Here is a 15,018-nt window from a genome sequence, read left to right on the forward strand (position 1 = left end):
GAGTCTTAAAATCTTTCTCTCTCTCTCTCTCTCTCTCTCTCTCTCTCTCTCTCTCTCTCTCTCTCTCTCTCTCTGCAGATTTAAGAAGGTGATCCCAGTCCCCGAGCAGAGCATGGTCCAGTTGCTCTGCTACCTCCTTGAGTGCCTCCTGACCAAGGAGGACATCCCTGCAGACTGCCCCAAGGAAATGTACGAACTCTATTTTGTGTTTGCTGCCGTCTGGGCTTTTGGCAGTGCCATGGTCCAAGATCAGGTAAGGTGACATCCTGAGATCGACACCCTGCTGAGTGTACAGTGGTAAAAACTGACTCCCCCCCCCCCATAGACTCAGAAGGTAGGGCTGTTAAACATTGCATCATGGTAGTTTCCCCCACAAACTGCTCCACTTGAGGCATGAGCCCCTGGCAGGGGCCTCACTGTGTTTGGAACTGTTGTTTTCTGAGTTGAGGAGCCCATCTCTGCTCTCATGGAATGCTATGCAGTGCTGAGCCCCTGGCAGGGCCTCACTGTGTTTGGAACTGTTGTTTTCTGAGTTGGGGAGCCCATCTCTGCTCTCATGGAATGCTATGCAGTGCTGGCGCTTAGACCACAGCTGGGGTAGGTACATGATACTCTGCCAGGTGAGTTGTGTTTGAGAGGGTGGCAGATGCTGTCCTGTAGAAACCTAAGCAAGAGGACCTTTTTCAGCCTTCCAGGGCTCTTCAGACGCCTGCGCTAGTTACTCTGTAGCAAGGCAGAGTTCGCTGGAGTGTCCCCCATAGCCCTGAAACACAGAAAGGGTCAGGTCAAATGTTGACTGTGAGTGGCAAACCAAGTACGGGGACCAGATGTTGGTCCCTGTAGCCTCGTGATGTTTAGGCATAGAGATAGTCACTCAAAAATATCTCGGCCCTGGATTCCCTAACGCTTGCTACGTTCAGAGCCCCTTTCTTTACTTTAGTGCTCTGTAACCGAGTCTCCCTATCACATAACGTGAGAAAGACATCAGGAACGTGGACTATGTGAGCAGATGTTTAAGTCTACATTAAAGTGATTTTTAACTATAGGCACAATTCTGTAAGGATTTGTTCATCTTAGACTTGTCTGCCTGGTATGAATGAAACATTTGACTAAGACTTACCCCACAGTCTGGCTGTTATTTTTCCACCCTGTGCTTCTATGCGTTTGACTATTTTACATTCATTATATATGTATATAAATAGTATATACCCTATTAGTATATTGTATATAATTAGTCCCTCCATACCTGGCTTATTTCACTTAATACCTCCCTGTTAACATTGTGCTTTCTGAAGAGATTGTATGTTTGGTCTGCTTATCCCAAAACACAACACTAATAACAGAAAGTGAAGGAGTGCAAGGAAATTGGGATGCGTTGGGCAGGTTTATGCCTTGATTATGGTGATGGCCTCGCAAGTGTGTGCTTAGCTCCAAGCTCTCTACATTGTATCCTTTGAATAGATACAGCTTTATGTATCGATACAAAGATTCAAAAATAAACCACCAAGAAAAGAAAAAGAGGAAAGAAGGGAAGCGAGAACGGAAAAGAGAGAGCACTGACAGGGTTTGAATTCTAACTGTCCACATTCCCTGAGAGACTGTGAGTGAGAGGTTCAACCTGTGTCTTCCTTACTCTCCCCGTGTGTCCAGAGGATGCTGCAGCTCCTGGGTTGTTGATGAAAATATTGTTCTTATCTCCCAGTGTGGATACACGGAAGGTGCTGAGAATAATGTTGGCCTACACATGTGTCTGTTAGCAATAGTCTCCTAACCTAAATATTCAGCTATACAGGAATATCGGGTGCTATCTCACAACAGGAGGCCAAACTGTGATTGTTATAAAGTTATGATTTACTCCTTCTGGTCTGGGTTGATTGTGGGACAATCTCATTCTTTCTCTCTCTCCCCACTCTCTCTTGGTGTGTGTGTGTGAGAGAGAGAGAGAGTGTGTGTGTATGTGTGCGCACACACGCATGTGGGTGTGTGTTTACATGCATATGTGTGCATATTTGTCTGTAGAAGTCAGAAATCAGTGACACGTGTCTTCTTCAATTGTGCTACAACATTTTTTTGAGACAGTCTCTTACTGTGACCTGGGGCTTATTGACTAACCTGGATTGACTGGCCAGTGTTCCCTAGAGACCCCTGGCCTGAGATTCCAGTCATGTACTGCTGTCCTCAACTTTTACATAGGTGTGGGAATTTGAACTTGGCTCTTCAAGCTTGTGTGGCAAGTACTTGACCAACTAAACCATCTTCTAAGCCGCCTAAAGCTCTTCTTCCAAGAAAACTAAAGTTTCAGCCATGCAGGGCAAAGCCATATTTGAAGAATCTGAAAAGGCTTGCTCCTTCACAGAGCGCACACGCCCTTGTTCTAGAACCATCCGTTATTGCATGTTGCTCAGACAATACAGAGAAGCTCTCACAGGCTCCCCGTTCCATGATCCCAACCTGGATGTAGATACCTCAAAGGTAGGAAGGGAGAGAATGTGCAGGCTCAGGTGGTTGACATCTCGAAAGTTCTGTGCCTGTTCTGCAGTGTGCAGGAGCTGCTCTTAGGGCAGCTATTCGGACTGCTCCGCCCTGCTTCACAGTTCCCGTCAGAAACTGAGTGTGCAGAATGGCTAACACTTGGCTGGAAAGCACAAAAATCCCCAAATGTAGAGGCTTATGCTTTCCCCCGACTGCAGGCTCTGGCATTCCAGCTGCTGAGATGTCATCTACCAACTCCTGGGCTCCTCACCCACATTAGCAGTGGGGTGTCAGGATGGGGACACCCGATCAATTTTCCAATCTGCATAGAGATATTTAAATCCACTCCACTCTTTCTAAAAGCCCAGAAGAAAGCACCTTTCCTTGGTGTCTTACACTCTGGGAACTATGGGTAGCCATGTGGGCTGTGGGGAGAAACACAGGAGAAAGCTTTTAGCAGCAGGGAGTGCCTGGAATCCCACACAGCCTACATTAAAGCCAAACACCAAAGGGAGTGCTGTCAATTAGAGAGTAGGAATTTGGCCAGATATTTGCATCAGCACCACCAATGGTGCCTCACTTAAAAACCTGTCAGTAAGGCCACACACTAAACAAAAATGGAGCCTATGCCAGTATGGAAGGTCCAATTAAAAAAAAATCCTGGTGAATAGTTTTCAACAATCACAGAAAGTGATCTCCCGCAGAGACATGGTAGAAAGAGCACAAGACAGGAATTGGGGCTTACATATACAAAATAGGGATGATTCTAACAAGTCAGGATAATTCAGAGCACTGCGAAAATTGAATGTGGTGAAATCAGATCCTAAACTCTATAATAGGATGCCAGTAACATTTTAATGACATCTAGGTTGAAGGGCATGGCCATAACAGAATGTGAAGCCATGAGAGACAGATTTCATTAAAATATATTTCTTCAAAAAGCCCCACAGAGATTAATACAAAGGGGAACCAACCAAAGGCTCAGTCAGCAAGGGTCACCTGGTCTTCAGTCAGAGTGGAAGCTGAGATCAAATGCCAAATTATGGGATGGCAGGGAGACGAATTGGTGTGACCCAGCCTGTGACAAACTAACCAGGTAGATCAAGGGGTACTTGAGGCGAGATGAGAAGATGGACAGACGTGTTCTTTCTAAAGGTAGCCTCAGCTTGAGGACGCCCCGGACACCAAAAGGGTCTCCAAGGACTTCATCTATGTGTTAAAATGGGGGTTTTCTCTGGGATTAAAGTTAAAGAGCAAAAGGTAACATCCCTTAATCTGACTTGAAATCAGAATCAGAACTACACATAAGCCTGTCCCTATTTTTGGCTTCTTTACGTTCCCTTTTCTTGTTCTTGTTTTGATTTTTCCATTTTTGTCTGTTGTTGGTGTTCTTATTGTTTTGAGACAGGTCCCATTACAGCCCGGGCTAGCCCTAAACTCTTGGTCCACCTGCCACAGCTTCAAGATCACTGGGATTATAGGTGTGTGCCACTGGGTCAACCTCCATCAGCATTTTGAAACAAAAGAACTTTATCCTATTTACTTAAATAGACAGTAAAATGAGAAGTCCCACTTCCCTCAGGATCCAGATCCATTCTTCCACACCAGCCCTGTCAGTCTGGGAATGCTGCCTCTGCCCCGCCCTCCCTGGGTGTCACCTACAACTGCCAGTCTGTATTTTGTATGGTATTTCCTACATCTGGGTGTTTGCAGTGTGGTTCCACTGGGCCAAAGGGTTACTGTGTTTCAGCTGTGCCGAAGGGTTACTGTGTTTCCACTGTGCAGATGGGTTACTGTGTTTCAGCTTGAACACAGTGAAGTACATTGGACATTCGACTCTACCCCTAAGGGGTTCGTGTTTTATTTTAAGGCGTGGAAATTGTACACGCAAACTATTATTTCTCTCAGAAAGGCCAATAGGCTTTGTCTCCTCTGCTGTTTCAGGATGTTGTACCAGGTCTTGAAGGATGCTTAGAAGTCTCTTCTAGAACCTTCATCTTTAGATGATGAAAATGAGCCTCGGGAGGATGTGACTAGCCTCTGTGACTCTTCTTGCCCAACCACACTGTGTCCCTTGCTGTCAGCCTTCATTTATGTCATGAAATTGCTCAGTCTCAGATGCCTGGGAGGGTGGGAGCTGGTTTCTTTCTCTCTTCAGGAGGTCTTCTTGGTCTACACTTGCTCTTCTGACGGTCAAGGACCTTCCTCCCTTCTGTGTCCTTAGATCCTTCCTCCCTCGGTCCTCTTTGCTTTGGGGCAACTGTGATGTATTCCAGGGGAAATTCTGTAGTCACATTGTCAAGCCAGGCTGTTGTATGTAGTTATCATTCTCCATACCACATGCTAAGACACTTATAAAGAATAGGAATTTGTTTAGCTCTTGGCTCTAGAGGCTGGATGTCTGGGAGTCCGGCACTGTGCCTGCTTTCCTGATGTAAGGGGCATTCCGTGGGTGACAGAGAAAATGTGCAAGTTTCAATCTCTCTTCTCTGTAATCCATCATGGAGGCCCTACCATGTGGCCTCGTCTCATCCTAAGTCTCCTTTCCATGAAGGACCCACCTCTAGGTACCTTTAATATGACTTTGGACATTAATGTTCCAGCATATGAATGTTAGGACGTGGGGCTGGAGAGGTGGTTCAGAGGTTAAGAGTACTGGTTGCTCTTCAAGACATCCTGAGTTCCAATTCCCAGCAACCAAGTGGTGGTTCACAACCATCTCTAGAAAGATCTGACGCCCTCTTCTGGCATAAAGGCATGCATATGAAGACAGAGAACTCATGCATTAGTGCTAGGACACATTTAAACCCTACAAAGTACCAGAGGGCAACATCTGTCCTCTGTCCCAGGGCATCCCCCACGTTCTGGTCCTTGATGGGGGCCAATGCTTCCGGAGCTCTGTCATTCCTGGGAGCTGCTCCATCCTAGACATATATAGGTGAGCTCCTTTGGCCCTACCCCAAACTCTGCCAGTGCCAGAGTTTCCTGCCTGGGCCCCTTGGGCTCTGGAGAATCTATGGACTGACCCACCTTGTCTTTGCAGCTCGTAGACTACCGGGCAGAGTTCAGCAAGTGGTGGCTGACTGAGTTCAAAACAGTCAAGTTTCCTTCCCAAGGAACTGTCTTTGACTATTACATAGACCCAGAGACCAAGAAATTTGAGCCCTGGGCCAAGCTCATACCTCAGTTTGAATTTGACCCTGAGATGCCTTTGCAGGTAAGTGGGACTGAAGACCCAAGGGCATGGTACCTGTGAGGATACTCAGAAGCAACCCCTCTTGCTATAGAGTATTTGACCTTGTGTAACCCAGTTGGTCCTCAGATGCAGTCTTTTTCAAATCCTAGAGGTAATTAAGGTACAAGGTCTCCTACAGGAAAGGAAGCAAATAGAGAACCCAGTCAGCATCATTAGGGAGAGAGGATAGGAGGTGGCAAGGCCAGAAGGTCCTGCAGTCCCTTTGGAGCGGTCTCAGGGAGACAGGTGACAGGGGTGGGTCTCTGCTGAACTTCAGGTGTGCAGCGACAATGAGTTTACCAGATGGACAAGCAGTAGAAGTTAGGCAGGATGCTCAGACCTCTCCTCACTAGACAAGCTTCCCTATGGCAGTCTCTCCTCTGCTGGAATGTCCCAGAACAGGATGCCTATCACATTCTGTTCCAGGCTTGCTTGGTACACACAAGTGAGACCATCCGCGTGTGCTACTTTACGGAGCGGCTTATGGAGCGGCGGCGGCCCGTCATGCTGGTCGGCTCTGCGGGCTCAGGCAAGTCCGTGCTGGTGGGAGCGAAACTGGCCAGCCTCGACCCTGAGAAATACCTGGTGAAAAATGTGCCCTTCAACTACTATACGACATCAGCCATGTTGCAGGGTAAGCAGCCCCAGGGGCCTGGGGTATGAGTGCCTAAAAGGCTAACAGGACTCCTGTGCTTTCTCGGCTGGGCCTTCATCAGCCACAGCACTACTTCCTCCCTTACCCCCACGCACCTATGCCCATGTCCCCAGCTCTTAACACTGCCTCCTTCTGTCTTTCTTCCTGTGCCCTTTAGCCTGTTAAATTCCATCAGATTCGTGCTGTAGCTTCACAGACTGGAGCCCAGCACCCCTTGGAGGTCGGCATGGGCTCGGTAGGCACAGGTCCTAGAAGCTTCTATGGATATCTCTTCATCCATCCCTCAAATCCAGTGGGTGGGGTCAGAGGCTCAGGTTAGGAGGATGGCTGCCTGAGGTCACCCCAAGCAAAGCCTCATGGTGCATCCTGTCTTCTGAATTCTCTTGGGGTCAGTAGTGAGCTATCTATGGGTGTTCATCCGGTGACCATGAAGGAAGGTAGCAGGGCAGACCTGCCCCTGTGCTACTCCCTTCTCGTTGGTCCTCTCTTACAAGAGGGTCTCAGTCTATGAAGAAACACTCAGCACATTAACAAAAACCTTTTCTAAGGTTTGAATGGCAGCACATGCTTGTAATCTCCATACCTGGAGGCAGAGACAGGGAGGGAAGCCCAAGGCTATCACCAGTGTGGACTACATACTGAGTCCAGAGTAGCCTGAACTACAGAGGGAGTCCCTGTGTCTGAAAATAAAGCAAAACAAACAAACTTTCTTTTGAAGATCTATCCAAGACAATGCTTCAGCAAAATGAAGGTAGAAGCAGGTATGGGGAGCAGCCTCATCCCTGCCCTGCCAATTGTAACTGTTAAAACTGTAGAGAGCTTGTATAGACACACACACACACACACACACACACACACACACACACACAAATATGCACACATACTCAAAAATGCACACTTGCACTCACACATGCATATATGCACATATATACATGCACACCAATGCACACACACACACACACACACACACACACACTGGAAAAGCTCCAATTCAGATATTTAGGAAGAAGATGTTTGCATAGTTGACAATGAGTGACCTAACTGAATGACCTAAATGAGTCTGACCTAAGTCATCATCACTTTGCTTTAACTTTTTGTGTGTGATAAATCTACGCCTGTGATGTGAAAACTCCCACCACAGCCTACAGCAAGATACTAATACAATGTCAGAGAACATGGAGTCACTGAGAAAGAGATGCCCCCACCATGCCCACTGCCCCATACTCTCTCAGATCTGAACAGAGGAAAGAGCCTACAGAACAGAGCTAAAGGCATAATGCAGCAAATTCTTTAGGATATTATGAGTTTTGTGGTTTATCCCATTATTATTATAGTTACTTATAAGTTCATTCTTTTGAAGTAATGTCTCATTGAACACCCAGACAAGTACTGGGAGGAAGGGTTCTGCCAACAATCGGAAAGGAGGAAAGCTAATACCTAGTGTCAATCAGTGAACTCAAGAGACATCCACCCCGGGCTTGCTCAACAAAGAGGCACACTAGTAGAGTTGTTGTGCATACCCCTTAGTCTGATGACCCACTGTTTCAACCACCGCTGGGATGTCAGGCACTGTGGATCAGGAAGACTGAAAGCATGTGGCTTAGCTATACAAGGCAGGCAGCATGCTGGCAGAAACAATGAGTGTTTACAATGGATGTGCAACGGCAGGAGATGGGATGCAACCTACTTACTCCACGTGGTGGGATAATTTGCAGAATTACAGGCAGAAAAGCTTCACGAGGGTGCGGTTGAAATTATTTCCATAGCATTATCAAGTGACAAAAAAAAGGAGATACAAGTCAGTGAATTTAGCACTCTCTACATGAGGATTTAAAGGAATATGTATATACTCTCTCCATGATGATTTAAAAGAATATAAACGTGTGTGTGTGTGTGTGTGTGTGTGTGTGTGTGTGTGTGTGTGTTCAGCAATTAAGATCCTGTGCTACTCTTGCAGAGGACCCAAGTTCAATCCCCAACACCCATATTATGTGGTTTACAACAACATGTACTCCAGCTCCAGGAGATCTAACACCCTTGTCTAGATGCCATAGGTACTATGTACTGATGTGTACATACACACACAGGATGCTTTTAATTTACGAATGCCCATTACACAATGGCTACACACCATGGCACATACATAGTCTCTCCAGAAGGACATATAAGAAACTGGCAATAGTAGTGGCCCCTGTCATGAGGACACTAACACTGAGAGTATGGTGGCTAATTAGATGACTCTTAAATGAAATATTTCAAGAGTGCAGAGAAGTCCGTACTGTGACATAGCAGACGGCCAGGTACCACCATCCAGATTCAGCAGATGTTAGCACACCTGCCCCACCCATCCTCCTCCCACTCCTTATTAATGTGAGTACCAAACCCAGAATGCATCATTACACAAACTCTTGATACCTACCTGTAGTCACAAAACGTACAGTGCTCTTATAAATGTTAAATATATATCATACGGTTCTCTCTGGCAACTTCCTTTTTATCAGTGTTTTGATACATGCATATTTATTTCATTTATTTTCACTCCTACATTTTCACTCCTACATAGAATTCTTCTATGGGGAATAAATCAAGGCTCTTTTATTCATCATCCTACTGAAAGGCAGCATAACTTCCTTTTAAAATCTGTGTTAGTTCTTTGAGAATCACGTACAGTGTGTTCTTGTCATATTCACATCCTACCCAACTCGATCTGTCCCCTTCACTACCTACCCAACTGTGGGTAATTTTTTTATTTTTTCTAACCCGTGTCTGACTTGTACTGCCAGTATATTGGATGTGTAGCCTTCCATTGAAACATGGTCAACTTATCAGCCACCACAATCTTAAGAAAACTGATTCTGTCTCTCCCAGCAATTATCAATGGCCAATAACTCTTTAGCTTTGGGTGGTGGGGGGGGGGGCTTTGTGCCTACTTCCTCTTATCCATCTTGCAATTTGGTTGGGCCTGAGATCACACAAGATTTGTGCATGTCATCATAGCATCTGTGAATTCATATGTGCTCTGCTGTGTCGGAAGACACTGGGTCTTTGAAATCATCCATTGCCTGGGCTCTTAGACTGTTTTCACACCCTTCTCCACAATGATTCCTGAGCCTAGGGAAAAGAGGGTATGATGCAGATGTGCTGTTAGGGCTAAGCATTCCTCATTCTCTTACACTATGCACCTTGACCAGCTGTTGGTCTAACTGCTATCTATTGGCAGTTACAAGCTTCTCTGATAAGGATTGAGAGATATATTCACCTGTGAGTATAACAGTTAGTCAATATCGGTGAGTTAAATGCTATTTCCCTTTAGAAGAAGAATAGTAGTAAATTCTCCCCAGGGCCTATGACCTCTCTGGCCGTAGGTTCTTAGCCTGAAAAAAAAATCATGGTGCCAGGTATATGTTTCATCTTGTGGAACAAAATTAATTCTAATCAAATAGTGATTGGTTTCTTCCATGATAGTCACACCACTGGCATAAAAATGGGCATGTCTTCCCAAGCCTATTAGTATTACTGTAGCTCCCAGGGTTCACAGCTGGATACGATGAATGATTTCTTTTCTTCTCCAGTAGTGTAAATGACACCTTTCAGAACTTTGAAAATTAAAACAAGTAGGGATAAAGCTTCTTCCATATCAATACCCATTTGATTGATACGGTATTGATATGTTCTCTGACTCAAGTGTATGGTATTATCTGCACTAGGGTCTTACCATCAAATCTCAAAGGATAGTTAAGATCATTAGCAAGAGCCTGCAATGTTTGGGGATCTGTGGACTTCACTGGCCACCAACTCCAAAAGAAGTAGCCCATTCTTAGCACCGGGCTTTTATTTGGTAGTCTGTGGTGTCAACTATGGGCACAGTGGCACAATTAGTGTAGGTTCTGATTTTAATTTTTGTATCTATTATATATAAGTATATATCTACATATTAGGAAGCTTCTACTGTAATACGTTTCCATATTATTTCTGCAACGGTCTTTAGTGTTATTTATCACTCCCCATATTCCTTTACCTACCCTGCTCACCCATCTCCCACCCCAGTTTAAAACTCGCTATTATATTATTACCCTATTACTCTATACTACTGACCCCCCCCATGTTTCTTACTAATTTCCTGTTATCTGTGATTATTTCTAATGAAATGCACATATCTGAAGATTCAAAGCTTTTATCCACAAATGAGAAAAAACACACAATGTTTGTTTTTCTGGAATGCGTTATCTCACTCAGAGTGATCCTTTCTAGTTCCATCCTTTTATCTGAGCATTTCATAATTTTGTTTTTCTTAACATCTGAATAATATTCCGTTGTATAATTGTATCGTGTTTTCACTACTCATTCATTAACTGATGGCCATCTAGGCTATTCCCTTGTCCTGCCTCTTGTGAACACGGCATCAATGGAGACAGATGAGCAAGTTGTAGTACAGAGTCCTTTGAGTATATGTCCAAGACTGATATAGCTGAATCATGCAGATAGATATATTTTAATTTTTGATGAACCCCCATTCTGATTTCCATAGTGTCTATGCCAGATTCTTCTTCCAACAAGCAATGAAGAAATGTTCTCCTTTCCCTTCGTCCATGCCAGCATGTGTCATTGTCTGTGCGTTGTTTTTACTTATTTGTTTTATTTTGTTTTTGAGTTTATCTCAGCCATTCTGACTGGTATAAAATGAAATTTCAACGTCGTTTTACTTTGCACTTCCCTGATGGCTAAAGATGCTGAATATTTTTTTTAAAAAAAAATGTCTCTCAGAAAAATTGTGTTGTTTGTTTTCTTGATGTTTTATCTTTTGAGTTTTCTGTATACTTCAGAAAATAGCCCTCTGTCAGAGATAGCCAATAAAAAATTTTTCCCATTTTAAAGGCTCCATTTTATGAAAGGTTTTATGGAGTTATAGCAAATAGAGTAAACTACACATATTAAAAGTATAAACTTTGGTAGGTTTTGAAATATTTCCACACCCATGAAACTGTTGTCATTGTTGAAATACTGAATGTGCCCACCTCCAGGTTTCCTCATGTCCGTGATAATTCTTCACGGCCACCCTTCCACCCTGCCTTATGTCAGACATTCACCAATCTTCCTCCACAGCCAGAGTTTGTATCTTCTATTACTTCATATACTTAAACAACATAATGCCCTTTTTGCTTGCCTCCTTACTCAGCTGCATTTTAAATTAACCCATGTTGTTCAGAGTCAACAGTTCATTCTTTGCATTCTTGAATAGTAAGATACAATTTGTAAAACACTACAGATGATTCCTAACACGAAAGTGCTTAGTAGAGAGAATCTATTATTATAATAATATTAACAAAGATGCTTCTCAAAGTTGAGATTCTATGTTATACTATTCTTCCTAAGCCACAGCTGCCAGAATCAAAAGAGCATAAACAAATTTTTCTTACTTAACAAAGAAGCTGAAAAAATTATTTTCAAGAAAAAATAGCTAATATTATTTTGAAGAAATACTATTGCTTTGAAAGAAGAAATAACCCCACCCCATGGGCTAATCCCAAGGAATCTTGGGGGACATTTTGTAGCTCATACATTGTTTTAGCCCAGCGGATCCTTTTTCTTCACACCAGAAGTTCTTGCATAAAGGAGGCACCTGCCTCTCTCCTCTCTCAAGGCATCCAGGTCTGGAGTCTCCATTGAGTCCTCTTTGAACTTACTGAAATGCAGATGAGGAGTGTGCTTTAGGCATTCCCACAGCTCACATAGCGCTACAGACAGCATACATCCAATGCTAATATAGTCAGCTGTGTGCTAAGAACTCCATCCCTACCCTAATTCATTTCATCCCCTAGCCACCCCATGACACCTCGTTGGTAATGCTTTTAGTTATAAGTATCAGGAAACCTAACGATAGTGATATAGAAATCACAAGTATATACAAACACATGCACACACACATGCACGCATGCATGTATATATGTATTCATGCGCATGCACGCATGCACCAAGAAGTCCGAAGGTAAATTATTACAAACTCTAGATCAATTGTTTAATGATACCTGTGTCAAATTATTTGTTATTCCCTTGATTTATCCTTCAAGATGTCTGAATGTCTTCTGCGTCATTCATTCCAAATAGAGAAAGGAGGGATGTGATGCCCCACACCTGTAATCCTAGCTTTGGGATGGATGCTGCAGCAGGTGAATCAAAGATTGGAAGACAGCCTGGCCTATATGGGGAGACCAGATATAGATGGATAGATGTTTGTGTGTGCATGGATACTTGGATGGGTGGATGAATGGATGGATGGAGCACTCAGGAACCACCTCGGTTTGTGCTCGTGTCTTACCATTCACAGTTATGGCCACCCCAGCTGGAATGCATCAAAGGAGGATGAAGTGGGGAGCCATGATGATCACAGGTCTGATCATGGCTTCCTTTCTCAGAAGATGAGCACACAAGGCTTACTATTTTAAATGTGTCTTCTTTCAAAGTCACCCTATGAGTTAATGGCAAAGTCGTCTGATTTTATCACACTCAATGGCACTTCTACTTTGATACGCTGTAAGGCATGCATCTTAATTTCCACAGTAGAATGCCATCTTTGCTTTATGTGCCTGACCTATGGAGTGTGCTCGTATCTGTGTCTGGGACTGTGACTGTAACAGGTGCTTCCTTCATTATGAAAAGCCCTCAGGCTTTAACAGGCTACTCTCTGCTCTGCCCACAGTCACGTTGGCAGTGCTTCATCTCAAGCTGAGGTCACTCTTCTCCATCCCATCAGATTCTCCACACACCCAGCTGCATGGCCTTTCCTCCTTTGGCCAGGCGACAACCTAATGATTCCTCGTTGCTTTCTGTTGGGGCTCACTTGGATGAAAGCTCGCTTCAGCTTTCTCTTAATATCTTCCCTGTTGAAAGCCAATTCATATCCTGGTATTTCCTTTATGAATAACTCTGACCTCTACCTCCCAGATTGTCACCTGAAGCAAGCTTTCCTTTAGAAGAGGGAGAATTGTACTCCTAATTTGAGAAGTTGTGGCTGTTGGAATTATACACAGATTTAACTCTAAGCTTTCTAACAAGCAATTCATAAAAGGCAAATGTGAGATAGCTTTTATGGGGTCTGATAATTGTATCATCTTAGATTACTGGTACAAATTAAGTTGCCTCTCTTTCCAAGTTGGTTTGGGGTCCCTTTGGGTCTTTGTTCTAGTAGATCTTTTTCTGTCTCTCCAGATCTTTGCTCTCTTCTCATTCTTTTAGAAAATGGGAATAAGTTTTTATTTTAAAAAATAACAATAAAATTTACAAAGAGTCGCAGACTAACCAAGACAGGAAAGAACTTGGTGAAGGTCGATGGACTCAGAGTTTCTGCTGAGAGGGGCTGGCTGAACGTCATGCTCACGGCAATCCTGCATTCTCTCATCATCCAACTGCGATTGAATTATTAGTTCAACAAATACTTGAGAGCTTAATTACACTAATTAGAGAGAAGCTCAGATGTCTGAAAGTGTAAGATGAGTCTCTGTAACCTGCTCATTAAAATTTAAGGTTACCAGGTACCTTCAAAGATTTACTCACATCCTTACCTCAAAGGAATGCTGTGCTCACACAGCTATAGGTAGAGAGCTCCCCTTCGCTCACCTTCTTCTGGAAAGGGAATGACACAGACTAATGCTAAGTCATCTAGTGAGCATGAATTCTGCTTGAAATTGCGGTGAATCAAAAACAAAACGATACTGGAAGCACTGCCTTCAGACAATAGAGAAGTCGTTCCATAAATTATAAAACCTAGCACGGCCATTAAAACAACGTTTCAAAAGGATCTTTATTATCAGATAGAAAAATTTGCAATAGAGCCAGACATTGTGGCTCACATCTGCAATCCCAGCCCTCCAGAGGCTGAGGCAGGAGGCTCATTAGTTTAAGGCAAGCCTGTGCTTTATAGTGAGACTGTGTCGGCAAAAAAAAATAAATAATAATAATTACATAATATATTAAATAAAGGCTAAAATATATAAGCAATATGTTCACAGCAATTATGATTAGTAGAGATTTTTAAAATCTAATAGAAAAAAGGTATCTTGAATAAAGTACAGGACACAAGAATATTGAAAGAACTGCTAACTGCTTGATGGTAGAATTCTGGCCAATTGTCACTTTCATCTCTGCAAATTTTTGTGCATTCTAATCTTTCCAGAATGAATATGTATGATTTTTATAGTCATGCAAAGCAAGCTATTTCTTGAAAGAATACATCAAAAGGCATTACAGATACAACCGAAAAGTCTTAACATATGAAAAACTTAAATAATCTGAAAGGAAAATAGTTCAAACACAAGTACACAAATCATGTGATTGCAAGGGAAGTCATGATTAATTAATTATTGATGCTATCTACAAAAAAATATGGAGCAGGCAACGAACTGAGAGTTTCTAAAGGCAGAAAGCAATTGGCGGCCCTGTGCAGACAATATTGCCAGCTGTGGTTCACTGAGAGTCTGCAGAGTCTACAACTGAGCAGACTTGGAGTAAAGCCCTGACTTTGTTTCTTTATAGTCATTTGATCTTGGCGAAAACCCCTTGATTTATCTGAAGCTCGGTCTTCTCCCCTAAAAGACTTTTAAATGGTAAAGGCAGTTCATAAGAGGGGCTCTAAAGGGAGCTGGTATCATAGTGTAGGTCA

The 15,018-nt window shown here is 43.3% G+C and overlaps 1 protein-coding gene across 1 annotated transcript in view; it reads left to right on the plus strand.

Moving 5' to 3' along the window:
* The window catches only part of Dnah9 (dynein axonemal heavy chain 9), a 362,388-nt gene that overhangs the window by 172,594 nt on the left and 174,776 nt on the right, over positions 1–15,018 (plus strand). The window contains exons 36-38 of the mRNA XM_087910517.1: positions 79–253; positions 5,516–5,689; positions 6,134–6,341. Of these exons, the coding sequence (XP_087766643.1) occupies positions 79–253; positions 5,516–5,689; positions 6,134–6,341 (557 nt within the window). The remainder of the gene's footprint in view (positions 1–78; positions 254–5,515; positions 5,690–6,133; positions 6,342–15,018) is intronic.

The sequence above is a fragment of the Myodes glareolus genome, chromosome 9, assembly GCF_982192425.1.
Source record: "Myodes glareolus chromosome 9, mMyoGla1.1, whole genome shotgun sequence".
Classification (NCBI taxonomy): Eukaryota; Metazoa; Chordata; class Mammalia; order Rodentia; family Cricetidae; genus Myodes; species Myodes glareolus.